The 19,029-nt window shown below is 39.7% G+C and overlaps 1 protein-coding gene across 1 annotated transcript; it reads left to right on the top strand.

The window, feature by feature from the left end:
- The first annotated feature begins 2,032 nt into the window (after nt 1-2,032).
- Capn6 (calpain 6) lies at nt 2,033-18,807 on the top strand. Its single transcript, XM_051142139.1, has 12 exons — nt 2,033-2,443; nt 10,908-11,039; nt 12,348-12,556; nt 13,059-13,251; nt 13,828-14,021; nt 14,258-14,335; nt 14,430-14,616; nt 15,995-16,117; nt 16,284-16,486; nt 17,035-17,156; nt 17,530-17,666; nt 18,199-18,807. Exons 1-12 carry the CDS (start codon nt 2,279-2,281, stop codon nt 18,379-18,381), a joined length of 1,926 nt encoding a protein of 641 aa, XP_050998096.1. The 5' UTR covers nt 2,033-2,278; the 3' UTR covers nt 18,382-18,807.
- The last annotated feature ends 222 nt before the right edge of the window (nt 18,808-19,029 follow it).

Genomic DNA, 19,029 nt, shown 5'->3' with positions numbered 1-19,029 from the left:
GGCAGCAAGTGCCCTTCCCCATGAGTCTTCTTGCCAGCCCTATTTTGTTGTCTCTAACTCAAACCCAATTTTGTTGAATTGATGCTGCTTCTGTGTTTAGACAGGGTCTCTTTGTAACTAATTCCTCTTGCAAGCTTTTGTGAACCTTACTATTTATCTGATTAGCAAAGGAGACTTTGTGAGAGCACATGGCTTTCCTGGGCAGGAAATACCCATTTATCCAGAATGTTCAGGCACTAGGAGGTTCTGGCAAACTAAATGTCCTAATTGCCTCAGACTGTCCCATATTTCCAGCCCCCAGCCTCTGGCAATCCACCAAACCTTCTAGGGAAAGCAAGAAACACGGGAATGTTTTCTGTAACTTTGAACACACATGAAAATTAGAGTCCATTTGTAATAGGCTCTGAAAAGGAGTCTGGGCAAACACTCTGGTTGGCCCTGATGCTTAACTGTGAATTATTACTGATGCCACCCATGCTTTCAAATACAATGAAACACACTAATATCTAAACCACGGGAGCCTGCTTCAATCTGGTTAGCGGAAAACACATTGGTGTTTTGCAGTGTTTCCACAATCCTTAAATTGAAAACAAAAAATTGACGATAAATAAGGCTATGGAAAAATTGTGGGTATGTTCAGTCTCTTAATGCTTAAATTAAGAGAAAGGGCATGGTCGTTACGCATATCTTGCAAATAGCCTTGCCATAAAATAACATTGAGAAATTAGATTTAAAAGTTAATGGTTTTCAAGTGGGGAAACTTTCATCATGAGGCCGTGCACCACGATACTAAAGGACATGTGAGGACCTAATAGACTAGTTTTATTACTACTTTTAGAAAATAGTAACTTGCCACAGTAGGGACTGGGAGATGGCTTAGTGAGTAACAAACTTGCTGTGAAAGCAAGAGGGGCTGAATTTAAATCCCCAGGATGCACAGGAAATCGGCTGTAGCAATAGTATAAGTGGGGAAGTCTCAGTGCTTCTAAGAGGGATATGGGAGGTAGAAATCATGGTATATGCTCCCTATACATAAAAACACACACACACATGGCTATTAGCACTATATGTGTGTGTGACACACATACACACACGCACAGTGTTAATGTAGCCAATTTGGGCATTTGCTTTTGTTGCTGTTGTTTTTGAAATTTTCATCCAGTTCATTTTTGACTCTGAACCATAGGTTTTTGGTTTTAATTGTCCTGAGCTCACAAAATCACAGGAATAAAAGTTTAATGTTGCTGACACCATAAAAAATTCACAACACCTTTTTTCATTTATTACTAAATGTCCGAGGAAAATCATTTGGTTCATTACATAATCTATCCTCATGAATCAAGAAGTGACATCGAAAGATCTATTATCACCACAAAGTTATGTAAAATCAAATTTGCCTTTTAAATCATCCTCACACAAACTGACTGTTCAGGATATTTGAGTGTAAGGCAGTCTGACAGACTTTGTGTGAAACCACTATATTAATTTTGTTTAGCTATGTGGTATTTTCTTTATTTTTTCTCAAAGAAAAGGAAGCAACACTGTATTATATTGCTATGGGATTAAAAACTTATAGTCTGTCAAATTAGTGTAATTGAATTTTAGAGCCTGCCTTTTGATTTTGGAGTCTGCAAATGATTGTACACTTTGAAGGGAAAAACTATAATATAATCTTTCTATCTTTTTATGTGTGTTTGGAGGCCATCTGCTGAGCTCTGTTTTTTACATTAGCCTTCTTGGCTAATAGTAAAACACATAAGCTCTTTAAATGATAAAATGAAAGTAGTGGTGTAACAGGACTTGTTAGAATCGAAAGGGGCTGTTTTCCCCCTATGCACTATGCATGCAGTGCTCCAGGGCAGTGACTTGTTCTGAACATGGGAAAGTGATTTTTTTTCCTCTTTTATCATCAAATTTTAAAATGTACTTTTCTGAGCTGTTCCATATCAGTATGAATGGAAAATTACCTTTACATTATAATGATTTATGCTTGGTTGGCAGTCTTCACATCTGTTACCTATTTCCCAATGAGACCGTTAAAGTGCATTTTGTCCCATTTGGCAGATAAACAAACGGAGGTCCTAAAATGGTTAGGTGCTCGCCCAGGACCCCAGTATTTATCTGAATTTTGACTCTTCTTTTCTTGATCATAGTGACTTTTCCTCAGTCTGAAGTCTCTGGGAGGAAGCCACTGCAACAACTGCCGTTTGTGGAATTTTAGGTAATCCTCAAAAGACCAAAGTGACAGTGTTTGTCATTCTAGATATTGTTGGAAAACATGGGTCCTCAACTGAAACTCTTCAAGAACCAGAAGTACCAAGAACTGAAGCAGGAATGCATCAAAGATGGTCGCCTTTTCTGTGACCCTACCTTCCTGCCGGAGAATGACTCTCTGTTTTTCAACCGCCTGCTTCCAGGAAAGGTTGTGTGGAAACGTCCTCAGGTACCTCTCATTTATCTCATCATTTTCTGTCTTCTTTCTCTCCCTTTGATTCAAAACTACACAGAAGCCACTATTTCACTTACATTAACCTACTGTTTAGAAAAATGTGGAAGCCAGTCTTCCTTCAGTTCTTTGTTTCTTTCTTTCTTTCTCTGATGCTGTCTTTCTCTTTGTTGAGTTATGATTAACAAATAAAACATATATATGTTATATATATATCCATATATGTGGATTACATGATGCTTTCATATGCCTGAACAATTTAAAATGACTAACAGACAAATTGACATATCTGTCACCTCACACAGAAACAGTTTCAAAATAGGCTTTAGCTTGAAGAGACTAAATGTTTAGTCAATTAGTCATATGCAAATAGTTACAACAAAAAGGATATATACTATGCTTATTCTTTTTAGAATTTTATTTGAGTAAATATTGCAATCCAGAAAGAAACTATTCTCTTGTCTCTTTAGTTAGCTGCCTGTCATACTATCTAAAAGGCAATCTCAGATCAGTGAGGCCAATATCTTAGACAGTGAGCATCAGTGAAATGATTTCTGTATGAAAAAGACAGAGCTTGCTCGTGGGGAGGGGACTTATGATCTGTTTATTGGATATCATCCCCGGTGTCATTCCAGTTGTAGCTAGTGGGATTCACATATAGCTGCAGTTTTTGAGACCCATTAATGTTAACTACTAATAGTTTTGATGGGTTTCAATGGAACACCTATGTGCTGTGTCTCACTGCCGACTTCAGCACCTTTCCATAAGCTCGATATGAACTAGAGGCCAGTGTGTAATAAGATAAAGTGATAGAGTCTGAAAAATAATTAGCAACCTTGCTTTATCAAGAGGGTACACCTGGACAGAAGGAGAATCTATTGGAGATCCTTCCCAATGATCAGGTATGTGGGCCATCATAAAGTGCCTAAGGTGGAAGATACCATAAAGTGCAAGTTCTTGGACCTGAAGACTCCCTTTGTAAGGAAATTCTTTTCATGTGTGGTTGTGATCTACCTTAGTCACCAACCCAGTGTTTGCCTTGAAGGAGTCAACAATCGCACTATTGTTGTAATTTCCACCAATTAAATGCTTAAATGGAATTCTAAGTTAATTTAGTTCATGCACATTGCCACCAGGTGGTGCCAAGTTTCATTGGTTTCCATAAGTCTCTTTTCTATGACACTTGAAGAAAGGCCCATCCCTTTCAGATGTGAACATTTCTCCTTGTTTTCAAAGTAAAGGGAAGTAAGGAAGAAACTTAGTAAAGTGAATGTTACATATATTCACTTTCATTAGAAACAGGTTCCTTTTCTTAAACATGACATCTTAGAGTGCACATTTAACTAACAAACACTGTTCTACAACTGCTATGTAATCGACTGTGCTTAGAGAAATCCCCTTTTTCAAGTATCATAGAAAAGAGACTTACGGAAACCAGTGTAGCTAAAAGGGAAGCAAGGAATTGAGAGAGGTCTATTGGGTGGGTATCTTTTAAATATGAGACAGACTTGAGCATAGTTGCAGGCTAAGGAGTATAGACAGTAAAGAGGAGTTTGAAGATGCAAGAGAGAGAATGATTGATGAGGGATGCAGTCCTAGAGGAGATGGAAAGATATCTGGTGGGCGGCAAAGTTGGAAGACAACATGAAGCCATTTCCCAGATGTGAACCAAATAGAAAGCGCTTCCTCCTCTGGCAGGTCTTTAGATACATCTTCTCCCCTCTGTCTTGGCTCAGTTCTTTGCACTCTGTCTTCATCCAAATTCTGTAGATTTAATCCTAGATGGATTCACAGGGAGGGGAAAATTTAATAATTAGTGACAACAGTCTATTTTTTTTCCTCTAAGGCAAACTATATTCCTTCTAGAGTTAGTTTCGATGGTAAGGAATGTGTCTGTGTATGGAGGGGTGGAGAATGAAAACAAGGGGAGGGGCAAAAGGAATTGCATTTATGATATGTATAGTATGGATTGGATTATGTGTTGTAGTTCTTTATTTATTATTTCACTTCATCATTACTAACCATGGCTTAGAAAGGTAGGTATGTTATTTTGTTTTATGTAATTCACTTTCCTGATTAAAAAAATAATAATAGGGAGCCAGGTGTGATGACACTTGCCATTAATCTCAGCACTTGGGAGGCAGAGGCAGGCAAGTCTCAGACTTTGAGGCCAGCCTGGTCTACAGATCAAATTCCAGGACAGCCAGGGCTATGCAGTGAAACCCTGTCTCAAAAACCCACAATGTATATCAACAAGTCAAATAGCAGGAGTCTGCAACATGATCAATCAGGTAAGAGGAATCTTCTACAGGAAGCTTGGAGACCTGAGGTTGGTCCCTAGAACCACATGATGGAAGGAGAGAACCAATTCCCACAAGTTGTCATCTGACCTCCACATGCAGGTCATGCTTGTGCTCATAACACACAGACACACACAGACACAGACACACACACAGACACACACACACACACACACACACACACACACACACGTAGAAACAAAGGAATACTAAAAACCTTAGATAGTTTACCTTTCATATTGATGAAGATAGTAGATATCCAAGAAGAATGTAGCCCAACGTAGCTTTATACTCAAAATCCTGCTGTCTCAGCCACCTCTAGGACTAGAATTATATATACTTAACTATGCCTGGCACTGGCTTGGTTTAAAGAAGCAGTAGATACACAGAAATGTAAAAGATGTCTTAAATTAGCTGGTGGCAGATTAACTATCCATACACTCCATACAAAATCCTGCTTCTTTACAATGATCCAGTGGCCCCAACTTTTCTCCTAGCTTTTTGGATACACTAGTATTTTCCATATGCTTTTTATCTTTCCTTTACTCCCGAGAACCCAAATTGTAGTAACAATTTATGAGAAGTAAGTTCCATGAAGTTTCAGTGTAATTATGAATCTGAAGGTAAAAAATTTCGGCTGAATTTGTGTGCCAAATTTCCACAGAAATCTTTTCTCCAGTTGTCTCCAACCACTCTGGCTTTTTTCCTGACTGACTCATATCCACCTACAATAGAGTCCCAGAGTCAGACACATCTAATCCCTGACTTACATGAAACAAAGCCTCATGAGAATTTGCACAGCCAGCTGTGGAAGAAGAAAGGGCTCCTGCGCAAGATCTTCTGTCAACTCCCATTGTCAACTTCTAAGTTCTGTATTGACTGCCAATGTGCTTTGTTCAGTATTCCTTCATGGAGTACTCTACCCAGTGGCCATTTTGCTGCAATGTCTGGGTGGAACGGGAAGGTGAAGAAGTTCCAGGTAAAAATTAATGGTCATAAGAATGGCAAGGGAAAACTTATGAAGAAAATCATACCCAGACGAATATTCATGCTTGCGTAAAGGATAGCAAGTGAGAGAATAACAATAGAAGTGATACTTCTCTGTGCTAATAGAATTTCCATCTACTGATGAACAGAAACCTTGCTTTAGTAATTTGAACTTAGTTGGCTCATAAATTTCCTCTGTTCTCCAGACACCATGTCTTTCCACAGAAAGTGGGTCTAAAGTGTTTTCTATTGTTTCCATAGATAGAGTCGAATAGACTTGTATCCTTTGTCCAACTCCTATATTAATTTTAAATTCTGTATTTCAAATAACTTTCATTTTTGTTGAAAGTACAATTTATAGGACACAAAATTTACTTGTTTGAATTGTACATTTTTGTGACCATTTTTGGTAGATTCACAGAATTGTGCCAATGCTACTATTATCCAGTGGTATAACAATAGCTGCATCAATCCATTAAGAAACCTATGTTTTGCCAAACTGAACAGAGGAAAGCCCATGAGGTCTCAGCCCTACACAAATAACTATAAGCAACTGACGAAACTTGGGAATGAGAGAAGTAGCTTTCATCAGGGAGAATTGAAAACATACATATGAGCAACAGTACAAAGACTGAAAATGTTATATTTAGGAATATATATGTATGTACACATATATGTATATATGCATTACAAGATATATATGCATTAGGTAACAATAAGTGAAAAAATAGGCCAGGAATTTGAAGTAGTGTAGGGATGGATTGGAGGGAGGACAAGGAAGGGATAAATAATATTATTATATTAGAATCTCAAAAATGAGAAAAACAAAAATAAAAGATCCATTTTATTCCCAGTGAGGTTACCCCTTTCTCACCAGCTACTACCAATGTACTTTAATTCTATCCAGACTTTCCTATTGTGGACTTTCCCATCAAAATGTAATCTTAAAGTTATACAGATTCTTTCACTTAGCATCTTTTCAAAGGTCATCCATGTTATAGTATGTATGACATTGCTCCTTCTTACTGCCTGAAGTGTTCCATTAAACAGATACAAAAATTCTTCCCACTAAAGAAGTTTTGTGTCTATAGCTGGAGTGTCATACTAGAGTCTGAAGGTTTGGTTCAGATGATTTGGTTGTTTAGACTGGAAGTTGGATTTGACTTTTTGTTTTTTGAGACAGGATCTCTCTGTGTAACCTTGGCTTTCCCCAAACTCACTCTGCAAAGTGAGCTGGCCTCAAAGTCAGAGATCTACCTGCCTCTGCCTCCCTGGGTGCTGTGATTAAAGGCATGTGCCACCACTGCCCCTCTGAAATTGAGCTTTTATGCTTAGGTTCCATAGTAAGTTCTCATTGGATGGAAGAGAATGGGGTACTGGTGACACAGTGCTCACATAGAAATGAACAGTCCCAGCAGGTGAAGCTAGACCCTTGAGAGAGCATATGACAGTCTGTGAGCCCAGGCCTACCTATAAACTCCCCATCTGGAGATGGTTCAGTTTTCCAAGGATGAGAGAATGGCTACTTGGGCTAGCTCACACAGATCTCACGTCCTCAGTGGAAGTTTTATGCCAATTAGCCCCTAGTCCTTCTGGGAATGATTAATCATAAAGACCCTATTGAAGGGCTGGCCATATGCCTACCTACCCCCCCCCCATTCAGCTGTACACAGTGCTTTTGAAATTGCTTCCACTCTTCTGGATGCTTGTTATATAAGGAATATACATATATTACTGTGGTTCCTTATGTTTTACCCTGAATCTCAATGCTTTCTGCCTTCAAGTGTTCCTTGAATAAACAATTGCTAAAGGTCTGCATGTGATTGTTGCGAATAGCGTGTGACCTTTTCAGGGCTACAGATCTCATAATTGTATATCCCATTCCACCAGAGATTTCTGGGAATAAGTATGAGGTGAGAATAATTGAGATGTCCCTCAAGGCTCGGCCAAGAGAGTATATTTCCTAGAAAAGATGTATTTTTTACAGAACATTTATCTTGGGATGATAGTATTTGGGGAACTCTCCAGCTTTTCTTATGTTCAATTTCTTAGTATTATGTACACTCTACCTAAGAAACTATTTTGCTTTGCCAAACAGCTCAGTTCAAGAATGACTTCAACTGTGCCAGCACATCTGGAGCCATTAGGAACACAGCATCTCCTACATCTCCTCACTTCTCTCATGTCACCCTGATATTATGGATATGTGAGCTGCTGTGACCTCTCATTGAACCCTGTTCCTACTATGCCAGCATGGCTCAGACTGAAATGTCATATCTATACTCCGCATCTCAGCCTGGAGTTACAGAAAAGTATCTACAACTTTCCTTCTTTAACTTTAACAGGAAGACATCCAGTGTGTCCTAAATGTATAGTAAAAGTCACTTAAGAGCCATTTAATTATTTTGGAGCTATTGCTGGAAGTTCTTAGAACTGTTAGATTTGCATTGGCTCATTCTTCTTACCTATTCTAACTCCTTGGCTGTTTTGTACTCTTTTAATGCTTCACATAAGAGGTAGAAAATACGGCTTTTAGTAAGACTTGCTTTATGTCGTCCACACAGTGGGCTTGTATGTAGCACAAGACTGATTTATACTTAGGGATCTGAATTCTGGAAATAAATGACTATTGGTGATTTTCCCTAAAACCAGAAGCTGAGAAAATCTTGGAAAAAAAAAGGAGTGTCAAGCAAAGAGCATACAATATTGGGATGGATATCTATGTGGAGCTGCACAGTATTATTCTCTTACACAAGACAATTGACAAACTTAGAGAGGAAGGATGGGCCAGCCGAAGCCTTGAGGTCCTTTCTTTAATATTATGCTTGTATTAAGAATCAAAGGCTTTAGACCTAGATGTCCTAGTGATTAGTTAGCTAACCAGAGACTCAGGGTAGCTGTCTTTATCTGATCACTCTCTTTCTTCTGCTGCAAAATAAGACGTTGGCTAGATCATCTCCAAAGTTCCTCCTGCCTGTCACTGTGTTTTAAAACCAACTGTTAGGTGAAATTTTGAATAGATGATAGAACGTTGTAAAGCACGCTATTGCTAATAACTATATCCAATTCATACAAAGAGGATACTAATCACCCAGTTCTTCATTTTGAATCTTTTCATGTGTCTTTTTTCTCCCTTATGTGAGTAAACGTTCACACATTAAAAGTATTGACTGGGTGTAGACTCCTGCTTGTCTAAATTAAAAGCATTGCAGCGTCACTCCAACCACTAGTTACTCTACATAAAACTGACAACTAATTTGCCTTAAAATATATAAAATCACTTTTTATACTCACTCAGTACTCACTTGAGTGCTGTCTATGCTAGGAAGCAATCCTATGCTTCATCTGTATTTAGGAATTTAGGGTGTAACTTCACATCTTGCTCCAAATAAAGTGACAATGTCCGATCAAGGGAGGAACGATAATGCTTCTTAATTTCATGTTAGGAAAATCAGAGAAACAGAGGCGAGAAGCATCAGGATCTGACTCATACAACACACCTCCTCTGTGCTCTGCTCAGTAACTGAAAAGAAAAAGCAGCTGACAACCCATAAACTATTTAATATGATAGGAGTAGTCTCTCCCCAAGATAAAAGGCAGTGATAAGACACCAGAAATGCATCTTAAACAAAAAAGGCCAGCAAATGCAAAGCTGACAAAGCCACCTCTTCAGTTTGGATGTGGAAACAGCCCAGAATGGCTGTTTCTTTTCTAGAGCTATTTTGGCTTTTAACAGATATATGGAATGTTTTGTTCTGTAGACCAGACCCTTCATCAAGGAGAAGTAGATCGATTGGAAAAAATAGACATTGTGTACCAGAAAAATATAGTTGTTTCTATTTAATAATTTTAAAGGGTGTGTGCCTCCATTTTCTTTTCATTTGTAACGGGATTTCTTTCAACAGGGCATGGAGAATATCAATATATGGACCAACAACCACTTCGATGAAACTCTTCCTATTTATCAATACTTACTTAGGATTTGATGTCTTTGAACTCTGCGAGTGCTAACATTCTGAGTCACATTATGTCTGCAATTATACGATGTCCTGTATAGTGCTAGTTCTTGGCGCCTGCCTGCCTCTCTATTGGCTATGCCTCTTTGTTTCTCGTCTGGCCACTCACTCTGGTATCCATTCCATTACCAGGTGAACTTTGAGAATTCTTTGTCTCTAGGCCCTGAATATACTTTGAAAGTAGCTCCATTTTGTTTTCATTACTTTTTGTTGTAGTTATATTATTTGGCTTCCATTACTCCTACTCACGGTAGGAATGACCAGCTAATGATATACTGGAGTAAAAATACACATGTATTTATTCCCCTAGCAAATGCTGCCACCACTCTCTGGCCAGATGCTGTTGGAAAATACACTGTGGGGAGAGTGTCTGTTGAAATATTCCTGTGACTGGCCTATTAACGCCTGCTATTAATGCTGTCATTTTTATTCATACAAAGGTGGGGGTTGGGAAAGCTGGTTGTCATGGAAACTGCTGTTAGCTTTGCTTTGTGTTAGAAAAGGGCTTCCTGTATGGTCTCTTAACTCATTTTCCTAGAAAGGCAGATGCATTAATGTTCACCTCTATCAGACCTTTTCTCTTAAAGGTAATCGCCCTTCCAAGCAGGAAGTGTCGTCCTAACAAAAATGTGAGATCAGCATGAAAATTCTTTGTTCTAGTCTTCCAGTGTTCATTGCTGTGGTGAAAGTGCCTCCAAAGCCCAAAGACAAAGGCCTTCCAGCACTCTCTCCTTCCATTCCTTCACTCATTCCTGATACAGCTCGTAGCTTATTCACTGCACTTGCTCTTCCCCACCCCTGGAGCAAGTGCTCTCTCTTGAGCTGAGCTTGTGCATGTGCTCTCTCTTCTCTTCTCTTCTCTTCTCTTCTCTTCTCTTCTCTTCTCTTCTCTTCTCTTCTCTTCTCTTCTCTCTCTTTCTCTCTCTCTCTCTCTCTCTCTCTCTCTCTCTCTCTCTCTCTCTCTCCCTCCCTCCCTCCCTCCCTCCCTCCCTCCCTCTCTGTGTGTATGTTTAGCCACAAATCTTTCCAAACTTCCCATCTATCAGCATCCTATCCCCTCACTTAACCCTATCTCCCGTACACAGACTTAGCTCAGCTTCTAGTAACCCTCGAAAAACTCTTCCCTTACTCCTGCATAACCAATTCCTGTTTTCTCAGGACATTGCTGATGACCCCCATCTGATTGTGGGCAACATCACCCACCACCAGCTGATCCAGGGAAGACTGGGGAACAAGTCAATGATCCCTGCATTTTCTTGTTTGGCTGTTCAGGAGTTACACTGGACAAAGGTAGTACCTTTTCTGTGGGATCTTAGTCTATTTCCATTTTCTTCTTGAATAACTTGACAGAAAATCAGCTCATAGCTTTTTTAAAAAGATCATTCTGTTTCTCAAAGCCAGAAGTAGGGTGACTTATTTCTGTTGTAAGAATTTTCACAAATAAAGACAAGCTGAGTTTTGCAGTGAAAACCCATATACACTAGATTCTAACATTGACATTTTGCTGAACCAGCTGCTCTTTTGTTGCCATTTGTAGTGTTTTGACTGAATATTTCTTCATATTGTGATTTTTATTAACTTGTTATGAAGCCAGTAGGAGCTAGGAAGTCATTAACACATATATGCATGACAGAAAATGTGAGAAAGATAGAAATGGATCCTTGAAAAGGTTCTACTAAACTACTAATAGCACAAAAATTTCTTTAATATTCAGATAAAATTCAAAACAACAAAGAACATTTGATTTAGGACAAAAAGAATTTTCCTCATACAAACTGATTTAGGATATTTATGTGCAATTGTTATAAAATATAGAATTCCAAAAATGTGATTTTACTAATGACATGAGTAAAACAAATATAAATGAAACTCTAGACAGGGCAAACCAGAGTAAGCATTGTAGTTTCATTGGTTTTAAATTTAAATTTTATTTATTTTATTACTTATTTGTGTGAGTATATGTGCAGATGTACTTGTGGGTGCATCCTATGTGCATGCATGGAGGCTAGAAGAGGGCATTTGGCATCTTCATCTTGCTCTCTTGACCTATTCATGTTGAGGCAGGGTATATCCCTGAATCAGAACTCATGTTTTCTCCACTAATCTGGAAGTCATCATATTCCCACAATTCTCCTGTCTCTCCCATCTGAGGATCTGGGGTCACAGACATTTGCAGGGACACCCGACTTCTTATTTGGGTGCTGTGATCCAAACTCCAGTACTGATGATAAAAGCGTAAATGCTGTCAATCAGGGAGCCACCTCTCCAGTCCTCATATTACCTTTAAATGTCTTGCTCATGTATTTAAACCTTTGACCATGAATCTATGTGGATAGTCTGTCATCTAGTTTATTGATTATCTATGAGAACCCCTCCAACGTCTCTCCAGGATTCTTTGTGTTTGGAGCAGCAATGGCAGGAATATAAGATCACATACATCAAAACTGACCTACAGAAACAGAAGTTGAGGATAAGATGTCACACCCTAGGCTTTTCTAACATAGTTTCAAAGCCAGTTTCCCTAGGACTTCACTAAAGTATATCTATCAGGACGTAGTATTATGAACAACACTTGGCTAAATGGTTTTACCTTTCCAGACAATTCCCAACCATAAGGAACAGGAATGGGATCCTCGAAAGCCAGAAAAGTATGCTGGAATATTTCGCTTCCGTTTCTGGCATTTTGGAGAATGGACTGAGGTGGTGATTGATGACTTGCTGCCCACCATCAATGGAGATCTGGTCTTCTCATTCTCCACCTCCATGAATGAGTTTTGGAATGCTCTACTGGAAAAAGCTTATGCAAAGTAAGGAGGGAGTTGACTAGTCTATGGTCATGATACATTAAGAAGGAAATATTACATTTGCCTTTGGGTGCTCATTCCCTCTCCACTCAAGCCTACAGTTAAAATTGAGCTGCATCTCAGTAAGATTAAAGACATTTCTATAGCCTTGGGCCTGGCTCTCAGAATTTATAGATGACATATGAATCAGCTGCCCTGGTTTCTGTTAAATCCTAGACCTATGTAACCTTTCAAATTGTTAATCTGAAGTTCATGTGGAATTCTCATCTCCTTTTAGCCAGTCTGTCATCTGCCTATAGGAAGTAGTTTCTACATGGACTAGCATTTATCAACATAGCCGAAGCCTAGACAATTTTAATTGTAATCTCAGAGTATTTCCCAGTTCATATCCAGAGAAAAGCCAACTGGTAAAGGCTGAGCAGGAATTGTTTTAATTCCTGGGGAAATGATGCCCTGGACCCAGATAACTAATTTCCCTGTGATAACTCTGTGTACTTGCTTCCAGGATGCTGGGCTGCTATGAGGCTTTGGATGGATTGACCATTACTGATATCATCATGGACTTCACGGGCACATTGGCTGAAATTGTTGACGTGCAGAAAGGAAGATACACTGACCTTGTTGAGGAGAAGTACAAACTGTTTAAAGAATTGTACAAAACATTCACCAAAGGAGGTCTCATTTGCTGCTCCATTGAGGTGTGTGTTCACCCCCAAACAACCACTTTTTCCTCATGTCTCGCACAGAGGATGACAAAGTTTAGCAGGAAACGTTGTACTTAACCCAGAGATCTACAAAAAGCCAATAATGGAACTCAGAAATCTAACATAGTCACGGAGCCCTGGCTTGAAGACTGGGGAGCATTGTTGTTGTTGGTTTTTTTTTTTAAATCCCTTTGAACCAGTCATTCCATAGAGAGCTGAGGCACCATCAAAGGTGGTGTAAATAATTTCTGCTAAATTATTATTATTGTCTTGGCTCCTGGCTTTTGAAGTTATGACTGTTCCCTCAAAGAATTAATCTACCATATCACAGTTTATATTAATATAGGACAGGAATTATTTGGAAACAGAATTTTTAAACTAAGTTGTGGTATTACCTTATTTTCTCTCTTTCACTTACTTTGTGATACACTGGCTATCAGGATCAAATTTCCATCTGCCTAGGGAGAACTTGATTCAATCATGCTGGGGTGAACCAACCAAGCTAGAAGGGGATCCAAAACTTGGTTCTGCCAAATCCTATGCTCATATTGTGTCTCTCTTGGATTTCAGTCTCCCAGCCAGGAGGAACAAGAAGTTGAAACAGACTGGGGTCTACTGAAGGGTTACACCTATACCCTGACTGACATTCGCAAGCTCCGCCTTGGAGAAAGACTTGTAGAAGTCTTCAGGACTGAGAAGCTGTATATGGTTCGCCTGAGGAACCCACTGGGAAGACAGGAATGGAGCGGCCCCTGGAGTGAAATGTAAGGAAAATTTCACTTTCAATGCTACTACACCTTCAACGCTCCATAGTTCTCCCAAACCTAGCCCTCTAGATTGCTAGCAGATAACAGAGACATCTCTGAGCTTTAGCCAGGATTGTGGTCTGCAACCCAGCCAGAGATAAAACCCAGCAGTCCTAGTCCTCCTGCAGTCTCTTCTTTTGACAACCTAACAGGAATAATGACATATCTTTTTATTCTTTTTTTTCCCCATTTAGTTCTGAAGAGTGGCAGCAACTGACTGTAACAGATCGCAAGAACCTGGGGCTCATTATGTCTGATGATGGAGAATTTTGGTGAGAAGTCTTTCTGCAACAAGAAATTTGGGTCTCTTACTAGAAATACATTCTAAGTACCATTTTCAATTTTCCCCCCGTTCCTGCCATTTAGGATGAGTCTGGAAGATTTTTGCCACAGCTTTCACAAGCTGAATGTCTGCCGCAATGTGAACAACCCTATTTTTGGCCGCAAGGAGTTGGAATCAGTGGTGGGATGTTGGACTGTGGATGATGACCCTCTGATGAACCGATCAGGAGGTTGCTATAACAACCGTGATACCTTTCTGCAAAATCCTCAGGTTAGAATCAGTTATTGCCCAGTAAGAATCAGATCTCTCTTTGGTTCTCTCTGGAATATTGATTTAATATCAGGTATTTGAATCTATTGCATAATATTCCTCAACCACAATCTCCAGTGATTGACTTAAACGCTCTTAAGACCCAAAAGACAAGGTTTCCTTGCAGAGACTTACATTGGCAACATTTTCAGATCTGAGTTAGTTTCTCCAGCTGTCTCTCTCCTGTTCTGAATGTTACAGCTTGTAACTCCTGCTCTCTGGTAATGATCTCACATAGCAGAGAGAGGATCTGCTTCCAGATGCTGTCTCAGTCCTTGCTCATTTGTCTTTGCTACCCAATTGTTCTCTTGAAACATACATCATATTTTTAGTCCTTTTCATATAGGTTGCACTTCTGAAACCCATCATTATAACTTGCTTTTTCTCTTTGGGAATGAGGTCATTTTTTTCCTCAGGATTTAAATCACTGCCCTGTCAATTTCTTCTTCAGTCTATTTACCATGACAATCCTATTATAGGTGACATTATAGGTGGTCTGGCCAGGCACATTCCAAGAAAACAACAAGACCCTCACAAGCATCCCTAGCCTGAATTTATAGTAGCCTGTATGAAGATGTGTTAAAGCATCGCAGATATAACTCTGGCTGTGTTGATGCCTCACTGTCTATGAACATATCTCTTCTTCCTACGTCTCTCATGGGTCCAGCATTTTGGAGAAAACTAAGGCTCAGAAAACTAGTTTACTTATAATTTTCTTTACTTTTTCCATCTTAACTGTCTCTAAAAAATGTTCATTATTGTTACTGTACCTATGTCACTCCCACTTACAGCCCTAAAAACATTTCAGGTAGCACACAACAGTACCAAACTTGGGAAATGGCTTCTCTATATGTGTACACATGAGATTGACCTTTAGTGCCCTTGCTTGGGATGCTCACATGTCTGGGTTGGCTTTATGAATCTACCCCCATGGCTTTGTGGGTGGCAAAGTCAGGTTGAATAGAATACAAATGCTTTCTGTCTTTATGAATTCTGGAATGCTTCTGTATATAGCTTTAAACATAAGGGTATAGTAACAGGAAGAAATGAATAATTTATCCAAAACATACATATTAAAACTTACCTGCTTTGACACCAAAGCCCTAAAAATGGAGTTTTCAGTACATGCTGAGTGCCATAGAGAGAATTAAGTATAATGGCTTTTTACTTAGCTGCAAATTAATTCTCTGTTATGCCATTGTCTGGTCAATAGGAGAGCCCAGATATTAACCTGAGACTCTGCTTCCCATTATAGAATTTTATTCCCCTAAATTTAGGCTAGATAGATTATCTTAAATGCAAGTGCTAATTAATCTTTTTGATGGCCTCTTTTCCTTAGTACATCTTCACTGTGCCTGAGGATGGCCATAAGGTCATCATGTCACTGCAGCAGAAGGACATACGCACTTACCGCCGAATGGGAAGACCTGACAATTACATCATTGGCTTTGAACTCTTCAAGGTAAGAATAGCATTTGGAGAAGAAATCATAAGAGCATGCAGAGTCTAAGTTGGTTTGAAAGTTGGGAGAATAATGAAGGAATAAAGAAGACAGCATAAGTGGGACCTTCTAACAGAAAAAGTTCTGATTTTCATAGATTGGAATGCTCCATGTTCTCTGCTTCTAGGTGGAGCTGAACCGCAGATTCCGCCTTCACCACCTGTATATTCAGGAGCGTGCTGGGACTTCCACCTATATTGACACCCGTACTGTGTTCCTGAGCAAGTACCTGAAGAAAGGCAGCTATGTGCTTGTTCCAACCATGTTCCAGCATGGCCGCACCAGCGAGTTCCTTCTGAGGATCTTCTCTGAAGTGCCCGTTCAGCTCAGGTTCAGTTTTTATCATGATGCTTTTCCATCCCTTGTTCTCTTCCTGTCTTCTGACCCTAAACCTTTCTCCCATATTCCTCTATGCACATACTCAATGGGACAATATGCTCGCTTGAGACCTCACTAATTGAAATGGAAGTAGTCAAAATATTTCTCCGAGTGGAGCTATGGGAAATTCTCTAGTGGAGGTCTGAGCTTTAGAATTCTGATGTGGCATCTGAGGGAAAGGGCCTGCCTCCTAAGCTCTGCCCCTTGTATTTTATCTTCAGTTCTCTGCTTAGTTCTATTTTGTCTTGAGTTGCTGGAATTCTTCATTGCTCCTATGTCTTGTTCTCAGTGCTGGGTAGCCTAAACTATGCTTTACTCCAGCCATATGCACTCTGGCCTTTAAGTGTCAATCCTATAAACCCTCATAAGAATATGAGCCACATTTGGGGAGGAGTAGTTTAGGACACCCAGCTTCTTACATGGTTGAACAATGAAGTCTATTTAAGCAGGTCCACTTCATCATCGTGAGGTGATACTTTTTTTTTTCTTTAATGTTCTAGGGAACTGACATTGGACATGCCCAAGATGTCTTGCTGGAACCTGGCACGTGGCTATCCAAAAGTTGTTACCCAGGTCACTGTTCACAGTGCTGAGGGCCTGGAGAAGAAGTATGCCAATGAACGTAAGAACTGCAGGGCTGCCCATGGAAGCAAACTTCTATTTTAGTTACTGCATATATGGCTGGAAAACAGTATCAGCAATGACTATCTCCATTGATATTTTCAGGCCAGAGGTTGTTTTTACCCTGTTAGAGAATGGAATGTGAACTTTGTTGGGAACTGTCTACATAGTGGCCACTTTTCTTTTCCTATATGATATGTGGGAAAGGGAAGGAATGTGATCAGACACTCAGTTCTGCGTCATTTGTAGTGCTCCTGATAAGTGGGAATGTCCAGACTGGACTTTGTGAAATTATAGCTTCTTGCCTCTCTATGAAGAAAACTTTAATCACTGTGCTAAAAACAAAAACAAAACCCATTGTCACTTTGTTCCAGCTGTAAATCCATATCTGGTCATCAAATGTGGAAAGGAAGAAGTCCGTTCCCCTGTCCAGAAGAATACTGTGCATGCCGTTTTTGACACCCAGGCCATTTTCTACAGAAGGACCACTGACATTCCTATTATCATCCAGGTACGACCAAACAAGGGATCTTAAGGAGTTTTTATTCTCTACCACATAGTTGATTCTCCCAGGTATCTCACATTTTAGGGTGCAGAACAAAGGCTATCTATTATTTATTTGGTTTGTATTCAGGACACTCCTCATTAAGCAAAAACACTGACTTTATTATTCATCTCTACCTTAAAGCTCTTAACTGTATGTCCCATGGCCAGAATACCATTTGCTTGTGAGTATACTTGTTAACACAGGTACTAACAAATCCCATGAAAGAAAGTATTTGCTAGTTTTTGTTAACTCCTATACTGCTAGGATAGTATGGGAGACTTCAGTCTGGCAATATTTCTGGCTTAATACTTCTGACCACAAATAAAAGGTGATCCATTGATTTACTTTCATCTATATTGTTTGGAACGTTATCTTCTCAATCACAGGGTTATCAGGAAAAGATAAAAATGTCTCTTGATGAACATTCTAGATATCACTAGATCCATCAATTTAAAAGTTTGCTGTTGATCCTCACTTCCTTGATTTGTCTCTTCAGGTCTGGAATAGCAGAAAATTCTGTGATCAGTTCCTGGGGCAGGTTACTCTGGATGCTGACCCCAGCGACTGCCGTGATCTGAAATCTCTGTACCTGCGTAAGAAGGGTGGTCCCACTGCCAAAGTGAAGCAAGGCCACATCAGCTTCAAAGTGATCTCTAGCGATGATCTCACTGAGCTGTAAATGTTCAGTATCAGAGAATCCTGACAGTTTTCCATCTTTTTTATTGTCAGGCACCAAGTCATTACTAAGATTCACATTTATTGAAACTCCACATTTATTAATGTTTCCTCTTTTCTGATATTTCCCATACCTCCCGATCCAAGTAGCATCAGTAGCTACGTAACCTATATACCTCCAGCAGCTGAACAGGGGAGATGACAGTCCCATCTGGAGATCATACATGTTTGCTGAGAAAAGATCCTTAGGGCTTCTGGGGGTGAGATTCAACTGGGATAATAACAAGAAGCTGGACATCTTACATGTGTCTGCTGTTTCCACCCACCCAATATATCTTCCCTGTAGGGTATGTTGAGGAAGAAGGAGAGATGATCAAGGCCAAGCTGGTCTAGCCTGACATCTCAGCTCCTGACTGACACTATATAGATTCACCAGTAGCCAGAGCTGACTTTAACAGTCCCAGTGCTTACCACCACCACCACCACCATCATGACCACCACCACCATCATCTCCAGAAAATGTGGTTCTGCCCTAACTCAAGTCACTCCTCCACAGTGTTTTGCCTTCATGTTGAGGAAGCTTCCTAGGTGCTTAAGAGCTGGAGTTCAATGAGGCTGAGACAGTGAGAAGGGATTGATCTTCAGCAATGTG

The sequence above is a fragment of the Acomys russatus genome, chromosome X (genome assembly GCF_903995435.1).
Source record: "Acomys russatus chromosome X, mAcoRus1.1, whole genome shotgun sequence".
NCBI classification, from domain to species: domain Eukaryota; kingdom Metazoa; phylum Chordata; class Mammalia; order Rodentia; family Muridae; genus Acomys; species Acomys russatus.
The sequence above is the reverse complement of the archived record's forward strand: the minus strand, read 5'-3'. Positions and strand labels throughout refer to the sequence as shown.